General features: G+C 39.6%; 1 protein-coding gene across 1 annotated transcript in view; it reads right to left on the bottom strand.

Annotated features, from left to right (window-relative positions):
• Positions 1-21,390, bottom strand: part of faf1 (Fas (TNFRSF6) associated factor 1) — a 59,245-nt gene extending 37,855 nt beyond the window's left edge. Inside the window, exons 1-7 of the mRNA XM_061033482.1 lie at positions 21,081-21,390; positions 19,312-19,380; positions 17,051-17,097; positions 14,478-14,743; positions 14,270-14,361; positions 12,997-13,088; positions 4,397-4,502 (exon numbers count right to left, since the gene is read on the bottom strand). Coding sequence (XP_060889465.1) covers positions 4,397-4,502; positions 12,997-13,088; positions 14,270-14,361; positions 14,478-14,743; positions 17,051-17,097; positions 19,312-19,380; positions 21,081-21,140 — 732 coding nt within the window. The 5' untranslated portion in view covers positions 21,141-21,390. The remainder of the gene's footprint in view (positions 1-4,396; positions 4,503-12,996; positions 13,089-14,269; positions 14,362-14,477; positions 14,744-17,050; positions 17,098-19,311; positions 19,381-21,080) is intronic.
• Between the last annotated feature and the right edge of the window lie 128 nt (positions 21,391-21,518).

Here is a 21,518-nt window from a genome sequence, read left to right as displayed (position 1 = left end):
GAGCGCCGGCGTTACACCGTCCAGTGGGTTGTTGGTTTAAAGCCCTAACGCCAGCCTGATGTGCGCCAGCTGAAGGTGATCAAAGACCGTCGGCGTCTGAACGCTGGCGGCCGGGGATTCTGGTGCATTTGTTTAGCAGAATCCTGCTCTGCAGGCCTGGGGGCTCGACACTGATGCTGAAAAAACTTTCAATTGTCGAGCAAAAGTCCACCCACACACAGTTGATCCTGTCTTTGTAAAAAGCATTGAAGTGAGATGGATCCTATGCAGGGCTGCTGGTCATGGAGGTGGAAACTTAAAGAACGCTACAAACACAAAGTCAAATCCAATGTCAGGCAAAGCAGGAGAGCAGCTACAAAACAATGGACCAAGAAGATTGCAGGAGAACTTTCATTTAAGTATTCTGATAATATAATGCTTTGCATCTGTATGTACTTGTGTGGGGGTCTTAAAGCACAAGCACAAAAAGCTCAAATTATTGTATTCAAATATTATTTCATCCCTTTTCCAAAGCAACAGTAAATACTCTACGTCAGAAATCGCTCAAAGAAATTATACTTCATTTGTGCTGGGCCTGGCACACCAAAGCAATTTGCAGTACAAACAAGCTGAGAAAAAAAAAGAACAATAATAAACGAGTGGCACAGTCCATCCTTTGTCTTTCTTTCGGAAATCCCACAGCACACTGCTCGGCGCCTATCCTTATGATGAGAAGCTATGGCCAGGATAGAAGCCTGAGGTCAGAGCGGGTGGCCAGTGTTATTACAGAGTGTAATATCTATGTTTGACCAGCCGGACTACAGGGATTTGACTGACCGGCTGGCCAGCCGATGAATAGAGGGGAAAAGGGAGGAAAGAAGAGGTATAAACACTAGTAATGAAGAGGCTGCAGTCAGAGGTTAAAGCAGCATCAGAGAAACAACAAACTGACGCCCACCACAGAGAGAATGAAGGTGAGAGGTGGAGGAGGAGGAGAAGGAGAGGGGAGACAGACAGTGAGAGGCACCTGGCAAAGGACAACCTGATCTAACCACAGAAAGAACACACAGCAACACAGCAGACCTGCCCACCTGAAACTACACCACAAGACTCTTCAGGCAGGGATTCACACTCCTTCTCTGACCATATGATAAGTATGGTGTTATAATGGGATCTGATGCAACCATACTAAACAGAATTTAGATAATAAAGCAAGGGCTTCCAAAAAAACAGAAGGGTTGCTCCAGCCTCTACAGGCAGCTGAAGTTTTTGTTGAAGCCCACAGTTACAAAGCATTGCATGTGTTGGCCACAAGAGACATCACAGAGGGAGCACTACTGTGTAATGCTGCCCCCTGTCTGCCACAACAGCAAGTCTACTAATACGTTTGACTGGAACAAATGAAAACAGTTATGTTGAAACGACAACTTTGAGGCGCATAGTTTACTTTCATCAACCAGATAAAATTGGTTTGACCTCAGCACTGGAGTAATGCTAAAGTGTCACTATATTACATTGTGCATTAAGAAGCAGAACACGGCGCCTGTGCTGAAAAACTCCAGTGGCTGTTGATGTGTATCCATCAGCCTGACTTTCTATGTACAGAATAGAAAATGTAAAGGGAACTGTTTGAAAGAAAACAGAACAAGATTATAAATCAAAGTCTTAATACGTAGAAATGCTGATGTGTGTGTTTATGTTCATGCTGAGAAGTTGCAGTTGTGTTTGAGCCAGTTATAGACAACATTAGCATGACTGGTTGTTGTGCTGAGCTGCTGGGCGATACGGCAAATTTAATGATCCAATCATTGTAAATGCCAATTGCCTGTAATCCCTGGCTGGAAGCAAATCAAAGAAAATGAAAGGTTTCCGTTAAACAGTCACAAGCTCTCTCTCTCTCTTTCTTCATCTCCTAGCACCAGATGCCTCTCTTTTTATTCCTTTTTCGATCCAACCTCGATCCTTTTCTCAGCTCTGTAGCCCTGTCCACATTTGGTTCCTATATGACTCCCAGCTGCGGAGACGGGGATGGGGCCCAGGCCCAGCCCTGGGGTTGGGGGTGGGGGGGCAGAAGAGGTGGGAAATCCCCAGGACAACTGGTCTGGTCACGGACAACCCAAAACCAGCAGCCATCCCTATTCTACCCTCTACGTCCCTGGCAAACATTTGCTCTCCAGCTTAGCTCAGAAGCTAGCCAGCAACTTACCCCCACACTCTTGTCTGGTAATGCCAATCAGAGTCTACACATCGCAGCGCTCTAGAGATGTAGAAGAAAGAAGGTAGAAACAGGACACTGGGAGAAGGAGATGGAGAATGAAGGAATAGAAAGGGAGGGGCAAGGGTAGTTCCCTGAGAGCCACAAGGCAAAGCCAGAGCCTTTGGCAAAGACAAACAAGAAGACAGGACTCTATCCCTATTGATATTCACAAGCAGGGACCATCAGCTAGTCTTCAGCTAAGACAAAAGGGAGAATGGGAAAAGAAGGGTGCTCTGGAGTGGAGGCCATATGTGTTTCTAGTGGAAACAGTATGAGCAGAATGGGGAGTCCGGCTGGCTGAATATGGTGTTACTTCTTTGTTGCATCGTTAGTCTTATTGTGATCATGATGACAGAAATTCAACCCCCTTTATTAGTTTATATACTTTTCACTTTAACTCATCTACTTTACTCTGAGCACCACAGATCTCAACAAAAACTGTGCTGATGCCACTCAAGCTACTATTTGGCCTCCTGACTGTTTTTAACTTGAAGCTCTAAAATATGGTTCTAAACCTTCTGAAACATAACCTACATAGTATGTGCATGAGGTTTAATGATATCTTATTTCCCAACACATTACAGTAATAAGGGTTAAAGGAAAGACGCCAGCCCCCCTGGTTGAAGGGTAGAGTAAAATAAAGAGCATGGTCAACATTAGGCAAACAGCACTTCATCTATGCAGGTTAAAGTTCTGGGCCTCATTTTCACCATAGGGGGCCTTGAGATGCCCAAAGACAAGCATGCGTAAGGAAAAGAACGCGACATGGAGGCCTGTTTAAGCCCACATTGTCCCTTCTCTTTCCCCTATGGCCTCACACAGCACCCCCACCAAACCAAACCAGCAGTCCTTTGCCTCTTTTCTGTGTCCATGGTCTCCCCCCCTCACACACTGTCGGGAACCCTCCCCAGCGTTTGTAATCCCACCAGAAACACTTAAGGTTCACAGTGGGTGCTCATCAAAACCATCTGTCTGAGAAGAGGGTGAGAGAAAAAAAAAAGAGAGAGGGAGAGATGACGGAGGGAGGAGAAAATGGAAAGAGTGTGGTCGGAGAGGGAGAAAACCACAGAGGCAAGCTGCCTCCCTCCAGTTCAGACGTTGGATGTACTAATCTGTTCAATTAGCATCATTACAAGTGCTGCTAGTAGTTTGACAATTATTAGTGTAATCTTCACCGCACTGAAGAGCAAGGCCTGAACTGCAGTGAGCAAAGACTTTATATGGAACACCTCTCACTGCTGCCTCAGAGTAGAGAATTAGCTGGCTGTAAAACATACCAAAAAAAAAAAAGCAACCCAAAAAAACACCTAAAGATTCATATTTCCAATCCCATATACTGAGTACAAAAGATGAATACTTCCTTTATAGGCGAGGCAAAATCAATAATGGGACTGCTCTATTTTATCTTATCTGTCTTTGGGGAGCTTATTGCCCCTCACCTGTGACAGCAGGATATCCACTCTGAATAAAGAATGCCACCTGCTCAGGTCTCCTTCTGCAAAGGGGGTAGAGCAGGAAGATAAAGAGCAGCAATATGTGTGCACATGTGTCTGTATGTGCGTGTGGCCAAACATTGACACAGACACACAAACTTGCTCGTCTACATAGGCAAGCAAGAAAACACATTTTCATGCTCTTCAAGCATTAATCCTTCTGCAGCAGTTAAAATAAAAAAAGATGGTCAGAAAGGCGTACTGCCTGACTATAAATTATTGATAGGCTGCCAAATCAACTGTTTGAGAGGTTGAAATTGAATGGACTCTGTCTCTTCCAATTGCTCTTGCATGCTGAAATCAAACAAGGTTCAGTATTTAAACTGACGAGAGAGAGAGAGGGAGAGAGGGAGGGAAAAAAGCTGAGTAGGGGTAGTTGGGAGAAAAAGAGGGGGTTGTAACAGACCGCAGCTGCGAGAGTAATTATGTGCTTGGAAATGTGATCATTTGTGATGAATAATGAAACGATGGCTGAGATAGACTAGCGATGTTTGGCTAATGGAATGAAAGCTGCGTTATGGGAGTCTAGTAAATCAGGTAGAATAATATTCTTAATGCGAGAATATGTGGGAGAGAATCTGAGAGCTTTTGTATTGCTCTAGGCATATGAAGTGACACCCTGATGTTCTGTATGTTCTGTGTGTCTACATACATGTTGGTGTCTTACCTCCTGTATGGTTCTGGAGCCGGGGAAGTTGAGATTGTAGTCCCTCTGCGCCTCGCGGTGGCTGATGACCAGCAGGAAGTTCTGGTTTAATGACTCCTGGAGAGCACTAAACCAGAGAAGAAAAACAGATTAAGCATTAAGCATTAGGGTTAAATGGAAACTTAACATGTAGAAGAAGGTAGGAAGAATAATGAAGCAAGACAAATAAAATATGGTGGTGCAAAACAAACATTAACACTAAGAGCGACTCAGTCAAGTACAGGGCAAGCTCAAACTTGTCAACTAGTGGTAGCCTGTTGGCCCACGGGGAGGTGGGTGCCTTCTCCAGGGGATAGTCGCCCACTTCACTGGTTTTGTCTTAACAAGCCTGGCCGAAGCTGCGCCGAGCACAGCAGGCTACCACAGCTATGACCACCTGCACAGAAACAGCATGGCGCCCATTAATCTGGCTTATTGCTAACAAACCTGCCAGCTATTACGAAATAAACCCAGGAGGGCTTTCATCACCTTCTTAACAACAAACCCTAAGATTTGTGAAAAGCAAGGTTTTGCTGTGATAAACAGTAGCACAAACCGACTGTATGCCGGGTTTGGTTGGTTATAGACCGACACAACTCAATACCTGCTACAGGTATTTAAAAATCTGTTAGTTTTACTGGACATGTTATACCAAAGGGGCATGAAATTTGACTATTTGTATCATTCAGCCAAAAAGGAAAACAATAAAGAGACATTTTTTTAGCATCATGATACACTTCCTCTTTAGCAGATGCTGCTGGATTACTGATCTATTTGTCTTCTTCACTGTCAATGCCCATCAACTGAAACAAGATGACTGTTTACTGATTATAACCAGATCTTTTATAATTCATATCAGTATACATAGACTAAAATCGTGTGAATTATTGATGACTATGAAATGCTACTACAGTGAAATATATTCTTCCATTTTAATTTAAATTCATAGAATTACTAAACAACATGCAGAGCAAATGTTAAAAATACTAGCAAAATCTGACTTAACAGAACAGAGAATACATCAAATTAACAACATGATATTTCAATAATTTGATAACTAACAATGCCAACAATCCATTTGGTTGTAGCAACCTGTTCAAAATGTTATTTATTTCATATTCTTCCATCTAAGCTTTCACATGAATCACAGATAACAGCACTTGTTTGATATGTTTGCACTTTCTCAGAGGATGTCATGTGCTGATGACATTGTGACCTGGCATTGAAAACACAACTTGTTGAAGAGGCCCTTAAGTGAAGGGTATGACTTTCTGGACCTGCACCGCAGCTCACTCACTAGCTCACAGCGGGGACAGAGATGCTGCAAACAATGCAAACGCAGACATTTTGTGTGCTTCACGTAGAGAAGGAGGTGGGGGAATCAACTTTTGGAAGCTTCATTTACAATAAGCTGTGAGGTTAAGTAGCGTTTTGAGCAAATGCTGGGTATGTGAGGCTGAATATCAATGGGAGGCTTAAGGGCCGAAGCAGGCACTTAATCAGGGCTCAGAACCCAAGGAGAGCAGGAAGAGTTGAGGGAAAAAGAGGGATGGGGGAATTAATATGTAGCGCACACATTAATTATGCAATCACACCCTTAATCTGTGCAGATCTGGACGAGCTTATGTTAACAGAAGCTCAAATTTACTGTAATGACAGCATATTTACATTTACTAAAACTACGAAATCAATATGTAAATGTAATGTTTGTTGTAGCTAACTGGGGAAGATTGGAAATGTGTGGAGTAGGAAGGAAGGATGCATACATAATAGGGCTGAGCAGAAGGAGGAGAGAGATGTGTTTGCATGTGTGTGTGTGTTAGAGGTAGAGTGAGAGAGAGAAAACGAGAGAGAGAATAAATGGAAGGGGTAGGGACACATAAATAAGGATCTAGCTAATATCGTGATTATGTTTGGACACAGTCCCGAGCTACTGCTGGCAGGCAGCTAGACTCCTAAATAGACAAAGATAGAGGGTTAACTGAGTGGAAGTGTTACTCTGTCCTTCCAAGCAAAGAAGGAACATCTTATCAGTCATTGATGGCAGACCGATGAGCCATTTGGTGTGTGTGTTGGCGGAATTCTGCTCAAGATTTACTTTGAAAAATCAGACCATTCGTTGTGCTCTACAGTACAAATATAGCTACTCAAAATATCAAATGAAGTCACAGGGGAAATAAACCTGCCATTCATAATGAGTCATTTCCTTGTCATTTCCCATCTGTTCGATGAGGCCGGCTGGTTGATATATAAACAAAACACCCTTGTTTCAAGTCTAATATCCCTCTGGCTCGACCGCTTTCACCATTGATGTTTTGAAAGTGGATGATAGAAGCAGGTCCCTCGAGCAGTATAAGGTTGAGATGTGGGTGTCTCAGTGTTTGCTTCTGCCTTCAGAGGTCTCTTACTCGCTCAACACACACATTCGTGACATCCAGGTCGGCCCGAAATATCTCTTGAGGTACTTGACATGGCATAAGGGTGCAGGGAGGAAAATGTCATTTAACTTTAAGGACAGGAAAAATGGAGCGTTTTGCAGGGGAGAAGAGCAGGCTAAACAGATTGGTTTCATTCTGGGGTAAGCCCATCGCCTAAGCTGTGAGTCCCTGCGGCACAGAGCAGACTATAGACCTTATTAAACTAGCACTGCCAGAGACAGACACACACACACACACACACACACACACACACACACACAATGTGACATGTGCCTGCAAAACACAAATACCCATACACACATAGCTTTTACTCCACTTACACACTATCACACACATTATGCCTATATTTTAACTGCTTAGAGACACATTAAAACATCAAATCACACTGACCAGGGGAGTACATGCAGGCTGACCAATAGACCTTCTGTAGGAACAGAAGAGGTCATGAGGTACACACAAGGTCTTCTTACCTCCTCCACATTTTGCATCCACAACAAAGCAGGAGGATGCGAAACCGTTCTGCTCTGTTTTGGTCTGCCATCTTGTCCAAAAGTTAATCAGCATGCTAACTGTTAGATGCTTCCAATAATGGCTTCTTTAGCTAACTAGCTAGCTATCTGTCATCCTAAAGCATCTGTGAATCAGCTGCTGCCTAGCTGGCACTCAGAGGGGGAGGGGGGGGGCACTATAAAAATACACAAAATCTAATGAATCATTTTTGCAATTTTCTAATTTCCTTCAGGGTTCAAATTAAAATAACCTTTCGTTAGCAAACATGCTTCCTGAGAGCTGAGCGCAGAGTAAACGAACCAGGGAACAGGCTCCATTGAAATATTCATCAGGCCTTCATCATTTATGCAAGAGATTAGCACCTCCTCAACAGCCTCTTGTATTCACAGGCAGTCATCAACATGGCCACAGAGAGAAACCTTCTTCATAGCAGGCTTTAACACTGGAGTACTCACTGCACATCACATCACTAACTAAATATCTACCTGAGATGGATTGGTGCTCAAAGGAAAATCTCCCAAAGCCTCAAGATTTATTTCTAATCAAACATGACAACTAAGAGGAGTTTACTCAGTGGGATCATAATGACACTGCAGCACTGTTTAATCAGTCCGTTTGGTTTCGGTGTGTGTGTGCTGCAGCATGAGCCAAGCTCGACAAAGTAATTGCCAAGGATATTACCATTTATGTGACATTTGCATTTTTACTCAGCAAGAGTTTGGAGCAAACAAAACTTTGTAAAATTGAATTGCGGTTTTCTGACTGGCAATTGGATATTTAGGAAACATTCATTGCCGCATTCAAGATGTTTATTTTAAGACAGCCATTTCATCTGAAAATATTAGTCAAGCCAAGACATCCTTTGTGCTTTAGATAAAGACCAGCATTTCATTACGTAACACAGAATTACATATGGTGGCTTTTCAGTTCTAGAATCTAAAACATAGGCAAATGTGGCTCTAACACGGCTCTGTGCACTGTAATAAAGATTAGACACAATATGAATTAACTCTCACTTAGTATGTTTATATGTGAGTTTATCATGTCATGCATTTCTGTCTTTGTTTTTTCATTTACAGGAATGACCTTCATTGAAAATATACAACTCCTCAAAAAGCAAAACAATTCAAGTGTAATGTTAATTAGAGAAGTATATTTACTTTTTTTTATCTGCTTTGAAACTCAGACTAAACAATGAAGCCTCCCAATTTTGAGTGAATTAAATCTGTGTGACAGCTGAATATGATTTTTTATCATGTTTGTATCCCTACTTTTCATAAAAGCAGCAGTTTGCCAGTGGTGCAGTCTCAATATTGGGCAAGGGAAATACATAAAACATGTAAGAATCAATTCGATTATGTGTGAACAAACTCAACTTGGAAGAATATGACAGAGCTTTCATTTTTAAAAGTCATCAACCTTTTACCTTATATATATATATAATTGAAGAAAAAAATATTAACTGCATGAATTTTAGCTTTAGAGAGAGCACTGTGTATCCTCTGTAGAGGAAAAGAAGGCTAAGCAGGGAAAACATTCCATAATTAATCAAAAGTCACTAACTGTAATAATTATAAGAGGTAGGTTTTATAAGATAAACTATGATGAGCCTGAAACTTGATTTAAGGACTCAAAAAACAGGAAATAGGTTCAGACCTGTATGACGTTTGACAGTGTGTTTGACTTGTTAAAAGGTGACGACAAACGTGTTTCAGGGTAAAACCTTTGTCTTCAGCAATCTAGTTAAATGAACAGATCCATATGAGAGTCCAAGTGCACTGATCAAATTTAGAGAGCACAGGCATGGAAAGCAATCTGTTGGGAAGATGCATTCAAATGATTTGGTCAAGTACAGTTCGCCAGCCTTACAAATATTAAGAGCTGTGCCCCCATATACAATGAAGCAATATTTATTCTTAATTCTTATAATAAAGAGTTAACAGATACAGAAAATATGTGCGACTTGACAAGGAGCAGAAGATTGAGGTAGAAGTTAATCAATAACACAAAAGCAAGTTGCTTAAAAACAATAAAGTTACTGTTGTGTTTTGGGGCTTTTGCATTAAGAACAACAATTTAGTTGTAAACAAAAGTTAAATAGTCCATAGTGTAAGCAGACATGATAAGTTCACTTTAACTGGGTGATCAAATTGGTTAGTTGATGATATTGTATTTTTCACCAGCAGTCCACATTAGGTTTAGGGACTTTTTACTCGACAGAGCTTTGCCTAGTGTGTGAAACAAATTTGCACACACTGAACATAAACAGAACGTATGGTCTTTTTTTTTTTTTGGTGTGACCACAGTTTATTTTTACTGCATACTAACAGCTTGTCTGGTCCCGCTACAGGGGACTGCTCCCCCTCGTTCTCTGTGATCTGTCACCTATCCTCTCCCAGTGTGACAACAGGGTCACCATACACAAACACACACACAACTGTATACACAAATGCATGTGCATACACACAGGAGGCCACACACTCCATTCAGCTCCAACTGTCCTCCACCAAAATAGCTGACACAGAATAATGAGCTCCTGACACCCAAAATGATATCGATAACACTTGGAGAAATGGCAACGGTGCTGCTAAAAAGACACAGCAGTTGGTGGGGGAGTGAGAAGACAAGCGACAGAGAAGAGGGAGCGAGGGAGGGATGACTGGGGAGATGAGGGCCATTAGCTGCCAACACAATATAACTACCACTTAGCCTAACTAGTAGGCAATGCGGCAAACTGCCAAATGACTTCTTTTACAAGTGTTGTGGTGACATGTGGATGCTTGCTTGGCTTCTAACATGAGGAAGTGTGCGGAAAGTAACAGTACAATTTCTGTTTACAAACAAACTAAGGCCTCTGTGAGGCTACTGTACAAACAGCTCTGACTGATAAAGACAATGTATGAGAGAAGACTGCCGCTGAATATTTTCAATAGATCCTGTGTCCTATCATATTGATCCAATGATATCTTTTTATAACATCAGACAGTGTGTTAAACAAAGATATCCCAGAGTGTCTTTAGTGTATATGAGAATATTCCTAAAAAGAAAGATTAAAAAAATATATTTGATCAATTCAGCATTTAAACTGAAAGCTGTCTTTTTGAAAACCATTAGAACAACAAAAAATGTCTATTGTTTTTTGTAAAATTTAAGAAAACTTTACATCCCCCGTTGATATATTAATTTTAAAGGTTGGTAGTAATCATTATGCTCTGCTTCACAATATGCCTGTATCAAGAAAGACAGAAATAATTTTTGAACCCTGTTTGTTATTTTTTGGTTAGCATAGACTCTATGATGAGACCTTATCCGAATCAGTACTTAGGGTGAGTCTGATGATGAAAAAAACAGGCATCTAATCATGTGCCAAACTTTTCATAACCACAGAAGCAGCACTGTGCGCTCTCATCTCCCTCAAATGAACTCAATATGTCTGCAATCCACACAGAAGAACAATGGAAACCAGAAAACACACACACAGTACAGTAATATATATTTAAGAAAAATATCTAAACCTATGAAATATATTTCTTACAGGCACGTATTCTCATAATATATAAACAGTGTTTATACTAGCACGATGCGCTCATCCTTTCATTAAAAATAAGATGGGTCATGGTCATCCTCCACCACAGAGGTGTAATGAAGAGAGAAATATTACTTGGAAGGACATTGTTTACCAGACACTGATGAAAGGACAATTGTATGTTGAGCTGCCACCTGTGAGTGTATTACCTCTTTGATTTTCCATGAGCTGCCTGACATTTAGAGAGAAAGGTTTGCTAATACTGCCACGGATTCACAGAAATGAAGAGGACAACCTCCAGGTGGAGGACACTGGCTTAATGCAGCTTTTTCAACACACCTCCTTGTCAGTGGGTACCATCCCTTATGTGTGAGGCTGGTGTGTATTGGAAAATGGGAACAAAGAGGTGTAATAATACTGTGAGGCGGCTGACCCGGGCCCTCGTCAGAGTCTGATGTGTTTTCATTAAGACCACCGTTTACCAAGGACAGCATTTGGTGAATTTATAATTTCTAACAGCAATAACAGCACTACGCCGATGTTGTGGCACACTGTTTCATATTTAGTCCAGTGCACCAGAAAAGCTGCTGCCAAACCTGCCGAATCGGAAGAAAAGTGCCAAGAGAGGAAGAAGTGAAACGTTTTTCGCTATAGCAGCTTTTAGGGTAGGGATGTTAGGGACTTGTCTCTACCAATATCAAGCTACCACTGAATTGTCCCTGACAATAATTTTTGAACATTTAAAAATACTACATGGATCTCTGAATGCATGTTTGACCTGTTCATATGAGACAGCTGTCACTGTTTGTCTCTGCAGACTTCAGTGGATTTCATACACTTCACTGATACACCTAAGAGTTATACAGAGCAACAACAAAACAAAAACAGGACTCTTAAGATTTGCCATCCACATTTACACAAAATGCTCTCTGTCTCTCTGCGGCACATCCGAGTAATAGGCCTATGTTCAATTATTATTTATTTCATATTCAGCGCCCTCTCGTCGTGGTTACAGCTTTGTAGCCTGTGATTATAAAAGCTCCAACATGCCGAAGTATTGTAGAAGAATACATATTCATAAGAAACTAATAAAAACAGGGTAAAAACTTGTTATTTCCACAAAGACCTCTCACTGAGGTAGATACAAATAACTAAGTTCATAATTATACAGTCAGGATTCGGTCCACAGCTCATATCTATAGTGGACTGATTTACAAGCTCCAAGCGCAATTATCTAGAAAGTGAATCTCTCCTATTGGATTAAAATCTGCCTAACACATATTTAAGGTGAGAGTACAGTTAAGGCGAAGCAAACTACCTTCTACCTGTGTTTTTATTGGCATCCTCAGATTACCATGTGAATGAAAAACCAGACAGTTCTTATTCAAATAGATACGTTTCCCTTTACAAAAATAAAGTCAATTTCAAGACATTTTCATTTATTTTTAAAAATATATTTTAATAATAATTTATAATTTTAAAAGTTTAGCTAAATCCTAACATTAGCTTTGATGTTGTTAATTTAATTTTGAACAGGGCACATGTGTACTATTTTTGGAAACAGCATTAAATGTGAGAATGTCCTTCCTTCTATTTAAAACTATAAAACATTCTAAAATGGGTTGCATGTAAAAAGTGTTTGGTTAAACCATGTGCATGTTTGTGCATACAGATTAAGAAAGGTACAACTTCAGCCTCATTTTTCAGCCATGAAAAGCTCTGCTGAATAATTGTCAATATCATATACGCAGCTTATGCAAGATGCATAATAACCTTCAACAACAATAGCCGGCTTTAAGAGAAAGGAGAAGATTATTATTTACACAACACAGAGATTGCAGCAGTCGACGTTTTCCTCAAAATGTCACAGTGGATGAGAAAATAAATGTGCACTGGCAGGTCGAATGTCTCTAATATTCCAAAGAAAATGATATTTGCTGGCTGTATTAGGATGCATCTTCTTCATAACTGGACACAGACTGCCACCTAGTGTTCATTATTAGGTACTACGCTCATTTCAATACCAAAAACCTTAAGGCAGAGGAGGATGCATCCTGAGATTACATATAAATAGGTGAAAAAGAGAGTTTTAAATGTGAAATGAATACCTGTTATTGCTGGTGCTGGCCGTAGCGGCAATTTCTGGGGTCAGGACGTAGAGGCTGTTGTTCTTGGGCAGGTGTAAACTTCTCAGCACGGTCTGATTACACAAACAAAAACACATACAACTTCAATAGTGTCACTCACTAAAGTTAATGAATAGCCATGAAGATAATTATTTGTTTAGGGAATATGTTTGTGCATACATGTGAATATTTACACTTTTGTTAGAACATGACTGTGCTTAAGGACTATAATTCTTAGAAACATTGAAACGTTTTACTGATTGTGGATGATGAAGAATACCTGCTTGAAGGTTTATGTTTGTGATGATGTCTTAAACTCAGGGACATGAGGAAGCCCGTGAATAGAGGTGCAACAGATGAGAGTTGATCTGTGATCCATTTGAAATTGCAACTAGATTACTTGCTCAACACTAGTTTGAGTCATTGCTAAATGAGAAGAGAGGATATTTCAATAAATATCTTCTTTGTTTTGAGCCTCTGTAAAATGACTGAATGAAGTACCTTTGGTTAAGGTGAAAGAAAGAAATAAAGCTGCTAGCTTTTGGGGCTGTATTTGAAACAGGACCTTAATAAAACTGTGATTTGATGTCACTCAAACAATAACTATCCACATAAACAATGCTAGGCAGACTAAAGACACCTTATTGTTTCAATCTGATGTCTATAAGATGATTAGTTTTTGTACATATAAAACCATGTAAACATAAACATATGACAGTCAAATGAACACATGTTCAATTTTCAAGACTAGACAATTGTTAATAACATCCTGTATGCAATGTTAACTTCTTGATTTCTAATCTTAAAGATACTATTTTTAGCTTATCTTAAGGTGTTTAAGTTTGTGCCGCTGATAACCCCGAACTTTTATGAACGAAGCATCTGCCCTGACACCAGTTCAGTAAGCCAGCATCAGGACGGAGTGTGGCGGACCCTACACACCAGCGCGCAGTGTTTACGGAGGAGACATAGGGAGTGGTTTAAGAAAGGCTCATTGTTTGATAGGATGTTTGAGTAGTAGTGTTATAATTGTAATGTTGTATGTTCTTATGTGTCAAAGAATGTGATCTATATTTCACAGAATGGAAATAAAAGAATTCAACACAGTAACTGTGTGTAGGCAGACACATGTCAAATTGTACATGGTTAATGTTAGAATAAATGAAGATTAAATGTTTTAAAGATATTTAAGTTTTCAGGTTTAGCTGAAATCACTAGTTTCTTGTTTTCACATTAGAAACATTTAGAAACTCACACTTTCTGATACATCTCCACTCTTCCATCCTTTCAGCTGCATTTTGGACACTGGGACCCCAAGCTCTGTCTCGAGGAGTTGTTTGATCTCTCCTATAAATAAAATGTACAAAGTGGATGGAAAAAATGAGCTCATGTACAAAAAGGGGGAATGTGATATATGTTGAGTATCATACACAGTGTCTTATGGCATTGTTTATGGTGCTCACCGACTGTGCTACCCTCCTCCAGTACCAGTTCGACAGAGCGCTGCCGGTACTCCACCCTGAAGTTGAGCATCCGGGGCTGGCGCTCTACAATGAGTCGGCTGGAAGAGTTGCTGGGACAAAAAGCTGAAGTGGAGGACGACGGAGGAGAGGAGGACGAAGACGAAGAGGAGGGAGGAGGAATGGAGCCTCCTGCTGCTGCATCGGCTGCTTCTGATTGGCTAGGAGGCCCGTACATGCTGGCCTGGCTCGCCTCATTGGAAAAGTTACTGCACAGTGGCAAAAAGATTAGGGATGGTGTGGAAGATAGCTGAGTTTTCATGTAAAATCTTAAAAGTCTCAAGGTTTTTGATCATCATTATGGACAGGAGACAAAGCATAGGATAGGCTTACATTTGTGACCACATTAAACTTGTCTTAACTCTGTTACAAGAACAAAAAAGAAGTGATGGCAAGACAATAAACTAAACAAACCAATGTCTTTTCCTTCTGTGTCCTGCCTTACAATATTCATAATTCTCTATTTAGCTATTTTCTTCGCTGGATCCTCAGTGTTACCAATGTTTAACGCAACATGGTAAACAATGTCTTTGCGTCCTGACCTTGAACAAAGTGTGCCCTTTGTACCCTGAAGTGTATGTGGCAACTGACTCACGAGAGAGTGTGCCAGACTCTTGCGCCAGCACCAGAGAGTGTGCTTTTTAACAAAGGCTTTATTTTATTTGGCCCCATATATTGGAGGGGCCAGGTTCGTCCTGAGGCGAAGGTTGGCCATCAACAACCACAAAATATCCACAAACAAACTGGACCGATCGCTGTAATCGTTGTGTGTGTATCACACAGAAAAGGGATTTATCTCTTTGTCCCCTAGTTGATGGAGTTGACATGACAAATTAATATTTCTTAGTCAGATGAAAGTGTATGAAAACCATCTGAGGTCAGGATTTGGAATAGATGGTAAAAATAAGATAAAAGTTGTGAAAATACAAATTCTGAAAAAGGAAAAAGTGAAGCATAAAATAAGTCAAACACTTGATTTGAGCCATTAAGAAAGAAATAAGAACTAAATAAAACTGACACTATGGTGAACCAGGCACTATCCTGTCACCAGTCTTATGGGGGAAGAGGGAGATAAAAACAAGATAAACAATACAGATAAAGCATCAAAAATATTTCACTCAAAAAAATAATAATGATCTTGCCAAGAGGAGTTTTGGGACTTTTAGGGTTAGCTCTAACAGCAAATGAGAGCACTTTCACCCAAAGTTGGCACAACAACACTGAAGACCGTTAAATTGTCCGTTGTTGCCGTTTGGGGATTACTCCAATGCTGCCCTACATATAGATGGCACTGTTTCTCTGTGAGGTTTCCCAGAGCAGACTAAACTGTTAAGACCTTGACCAACTAACAATCTGTCAGATCAGTGTGAGGATTGACCATTTTTATCAAGTCCAACAAGAGAATACCCAAGGATTTCTACTTACTGATGAACAAGTGAAGCGTTTTAAAATTCCCAACCTGTGCTTACTAAAGAGGACACAAGAGCAATAGATTGTAAGCAGCAGCGTTGGAGTAGCCTCCAACTGGCTCCAGATCATGTCACGTCATTAGAGTCTGTTTACCGGCCAACCTCAGCCTACTCACAACCGTGCCAGCCACTTAGTAAATGTGTTGGCTGCTAGACACACTGCCAGCCAGCCTCCATTCACAGCAATGTGTGCCCTTGAGAAACACCAGCAATATTCTCATGGCCCAAAAGCCTAAACCACATTAAACTAAATGCTTGCCAGTGCACAAGCACACACAAGTATGCAAACAAAATAAATCAGTGAAAACAGAATGTCTCTCCAGTTTGAGCGGGTTCTGATCAGCTCATTGCATTCATGAGTGTCAACTAACCGTTGAACGAAAGTGAAGCGCTCAGAGCCTCTTAAAAAAAACCTTTTCCACTCAGAAACTGTTTCAACTCCACTGGTTGCTGAAAGATCCTTGCAGTTGCAGTGTCTTTTGTATAATTTCTCAAACTACAACACCAGCAATAACCTTCAACTCTGTTACACATGTATAACCATTAAGTGGAAATGTGTGTACTGTATATAATGTCTATAACAAGGCTCACTTTCAAATCTATCTTCTACATGTATTTCTCAGAGGAAGCAGGTTATACAGGAAAAGTACTTTCATCAGTATGCGCTGCAATCGAGGTAAAAAACCAAGATCTTGGAAACATGAAGACAGACTCTGAATCTGTGAGGTTACACTGCCTGATCATCACTGAGATGAGGAGTTCAATTTCCTGCTAACACAATCAGGTTACAGTTTCACATTTCCTGCACTGTTTGACAGTTGCTTTACTTGCATATGTGCCTGTAGATGCTTGCACCCCAACCATTCAGATTGCTTTGCCCTGTCTCATACTACATTATCATTATAGCATGGAAATAGAAAAAAAACAAACAATGTATTACAAAGTCATATACTGTGCCTAATCTCTGGTAACATTTGTGCAGTGTTGTAAGGTCACCTAACACACTTTCTCTAGTTTATAGTAAACACAAGGCGACATAGTAATTACCTTTGTAAGATCCCGTTCTCCTGTGGTATCACTCCATTGATGGCTGCCTGTAATTTAAGTGGAAGGATGTCATACAACACATTATCATCTTCATTTTCCTGTTTTAGTTTGAGATATTACAACATAGGGCTGGGCGATTGTACCTCAAATCAATATCATGATTAATTGAACATTTTACCTCGATTATGATTAATGAACGATTATTTCGTTTTAGTTTTTTGCCCTCATAGTTCACTGACATGGTCTCTACTGTAAATATGCTCAACTATAAAAGCTGGGATATTTTTTCTAATAAAATAATGTATATCTGATTAACTATTTTGTGGTTATTTATTGAATATTTCGAACTGAAATCAAAGCATCGCTTGAAATGAAAACAACACATTTTAGTTTTAAAGTAGAAATTATCAGCAAAGGTAATCGAATACTCAGTCCACATTCAACCAGGCAAGTTGACTAGATACACATTATTTTTTGTCTGTACCATTATGTTAGTAAATGTTTGTGTGATATAAGCTTGTTGAGTTTCAGGCCCAACCTATTAAAGTGCAAAAAAGAATGATGGGAAATTTAAACAGGCTGTGGCTGATCAGCAACACAGAAAGCTGAAAGGACAAACATCACAGCATCCACGGTCGGCACTGTGCTTTTGTTTGAATGGACAATTGACTGGACTGCACTCGAACGCTCACTATTCTTTTCAGCTAAACAAGTTAGATTAACTCAGTGGTTATGTGCTGGTAAAATCTGTGCACTCTTCCTTTTTTATGGAAATATGTGAATACTGTATGAAATGGTAAAAATAAATAACAAGGACTTAAATTCCAGTGATACTGAAAAGCAAACTAAAAGCTTTGTCGGCCTTTATGAAAGGCAATGATGGACGGATACCTTCCACAATCATACCCCTTGTCACCACTTATTACATGTGCGCCTGGCCTTTTGATTTGTTGATAATTTCTGCCCCATTGATTCCATTGATCAGAAGTTAAAGTGGAAGCAAGATGGAAAATCACAAAAGGTAATAAAGAGGATTAATGATGGCTGAATTCAATTTTGATGATACAGTACATATATATATATATAGAGAGAGAGATGGATATACATGTATATAATGTTTGTATGATTAAAACAACATTTGGATAAAGAGCTTCAAGTTTCAAAAAGTTATCTATTCTTTCTTTCAGAATACTATAGCATAGATGTTGACCCAAATTTCACTCTCTAACATCAAACACCCTCTGTGTTTGTTATTAGAGGGGAAACAGGCCTTTAAGTGGTAACAGCTTGCCTTCTGTATAAGAGACTGTAGTCCTCTGGAATAATTCTAAAAGACACAAGTAACCAGTATCACATGAAGATAAGTACAGATAAATTAAAACAGTTAGTACTTAGCTGTTTGGTAGTTTGTTGGCATTAATACCCGAGATCGTTTTTTTACAAATTTAAGAACATGAGGAAGTGAGAAGGGTTAACAACATGGAACAATTAATTTGTTCTTACTTAAGAAAATAATTGGAGCATATTGACTATATTAGATATACAAGATGATCCAGAGGGATAATGAAATCAAACTCCAGGAGTGGTTTGATGACTGCTTTGGATGTTTTGGTTGTTTTTAGTGTGTGCCTATTTTAACCTCAAGCTTTATGCAGTTAAATCTAAAGCCACTTTTATCCACTAACTCATTACAATCAAAGGAAGAAGAACGAAAGAATAATTCATGTCGCAAATGTTTAAAAAAATGTTTTTTTATTTGACCTACTTTCAATTGCTCACTATACAAATACACAAACAGGTTAGTGTTTGTCAATGTTTACAAAAACTACCAGCTCTTGCAGAGAAACCACAAGTTATCAGATTTACAGGTGCAGTGATTCAAGGCCCCACCATCTGTCTGCCTGCTTTGATCTTCCGCCAGCATTAGTCTAAATATAGACTGACCCCTTCTGACATGTACTTCATGGTAAAGAGTTCCTTGCTTTTGACTCATAATGAGTTAATAAAAAGCTGACAGAGACATTCTCTCTTACAGTGTCTCTTCACCCTATAATACCTCTAAGAACACATTTTCTCTGTTGGGCAGGGGTGTTGACACTACCCAATTAACATGACATCCTTCAGGGTGAAATTAAGAAACTATTTTTCAAACAAAATTACACAGTGCTTGTTATGGGATGTTAACTGCCCTCTTGAACTCATTCTCTAGATGTCCTTTCTGTCAAAGAGCAAGGCCCAATGCCTATACATAATGGACTTACCACTAAATCCCAGTTATTGAGCTCTAACAGAGTGATTGCTTCTGCAATGTTGTCAATTCCAGTGCAAGCCTGTGAGAGAGAGAGAAAAACAGGACAAAGTGAATCATAAATAAGAAAGCACCACTTTGCTGGCTGTCTTCACATTAAGGACTGTGAATCTGTTGATTTCAAGTTGTTATGCACCACAGATCATATCAAAGAAATGAAAGGCAGCTCTCAATAAATATGCAAAAAAAATGTATTGTACTGCAAAGACTTCTATTTCATATTATTTTTAAACATTTCATACAAACTATTTCACATTAATTGCAACAAAATAAAGAAAAGACAAGCTAAACATGCTCAGGTTTCAAGTTGAAAGTAATGTTATCTGAAACTACCAACATAAAGAAAACAAAGATTCATGAGAACCTCTGGCTATTGTAATTTAGACACACAGATATTAAGCACATGCTACTATATAAATGATTTATGAAATTGTTGGACATTAGTCTCTGGTAACGGTGGTCTGTTATTTGTTTTTAGTGTTTGCTTATTTTTTTATACTACTGCTAGGTTTAGCAAGTATCATTTGTTTTTTATAACAGCTGGGAGAAAGGGATATTTTTAAAATGTTGGCTTTTCAAGATATCTGTTGGACAAATAATTTTACTTTGACCAATCAATGCTATTATGACTTATAAGACATTGCTGCTCTCATTTATTTTGATTCACTTTTTGCTAGATGCACAACATCTGTTATTTCAATATGCTTTACTTAACTCCCCACAACACAAAAACACTTGATATCTTCTGTCAAGTTGCTGATTAAATATAGTTGCTGATATGTTACATTTGTAAAACCATATCATGAAGCTATAAAAATCCAATTCCAAAGAGGAGATAATGAATAGCTCAGACATATGTAAGCCTTGTTCTCAGGACATGGTAGTAAACAAACTAAAGTGTGTTGCTAGTTTCTCCTATAAAATAGCAGATGCACATTGGGAATAGTTCTGCAACGAAAAAAAAAAGTCCTGGCACTATAGAATAGCTTTGCGAAATATGAAAGAAGGAGGCAGAGATGCTTAATTGAACATACAGTCTGTAATAGCATTACATAATGTCATATTTGTTTTCACCCAAACATCCAAACCATGTGAGTTAAAAGTGATGGAAACTTGTTCAATGTTAGTGCTCAGGCCTATTTTTCCCGTATTATATAGTATATAGACAAACACGAGTTATATCACACAGAGAGAAGGATCTATGCCAGCTTTATATTATCTTAGTATTGACGTCAACAAACACAATGACAAACCATACAGAAAGCTACACTTCTGCCAGTTTAAAGGAAATGCATGATTTCGCAGCCAGATCTTTTTATTTTAAACTAATGACCCTTAAGATGTCTCTTAGGGACACGTAGGTCCTCATGGTTTTTAAACCCTGACCCGACGACAGTGTAAACAAGCTGACAGCGTCGTAGCTCTCATTTAAACTATGTTGTCGTTATATGTCAAGCAGGAAAACGTGACACAAACGCAAGACACGGGTTATTCAGCTGGTTGAACGGGCAGCCGTCATCTAGTTAATGATGCTACAGCTAACTATTACCTTCAGAATCAGTTAGCGAGCTGTTTTTGTTTGTTAGCTTCCTGTGCTAGCCACTGTGAGCTCTGTTGTTTACGACGCCAGTCTGGGCCGTGTGTACGGTTGTTGACACCAGCCCCAAAACAATTCAGCAACGACAAACAGAGAACCGAATCAAATGCTCGGGACAAACAAACCTGAAAGTCGGCCAGAATCATTTCTCTATCCATGTTGCTATCGCCGCTTTCGGAGGCCATGGCAATGACTGGCTAAAAGCGATTCTTCTTCCACTGGCTCTCGTCGCTGTCTCGCCTCACCAGAGGGACACTGAGTATTAATAAAATACTTTGCTTAGACAAGTCAACTCGTAAGAGGTTGGCACAAAGAATATCTTACACCTTATCGGAATTCAACACCTTCAGAGAGACGAAATTCTGGAAAGTAACGTTTCAGCCTTCAGTTATCTCATATCAGTATTGTCATCTCCATTGCTTTGCGGCTGACGTAAAGCGTCTGTCTATGTCGTAAACACTCAAACGAGGACGTAAGATGATTTTCTAACCGTTAACTTTCTAGTAGATGTACCTGTAGACTACATAAATGCTTTTTTCAACCAGCGGACCCTGAAATGTTGT

This window comes from Labrus mixtus, chromosome 3 (assembly GCF_963584025.1).
Source record: "Labrus mixtus chromosome 3, fLabMix1.1, whole genome shotgun sequence".
NCBI classification, from domain to species: domain Eukaryota; kingdom Metazoa; phylum Chordata; class Actinopteri; order Labriformes; family Labridae; genus Labrus; species Labrus mixtus.
This window is presented reverse-complemented; position numbering and strand designations above follow the sequence as displayed.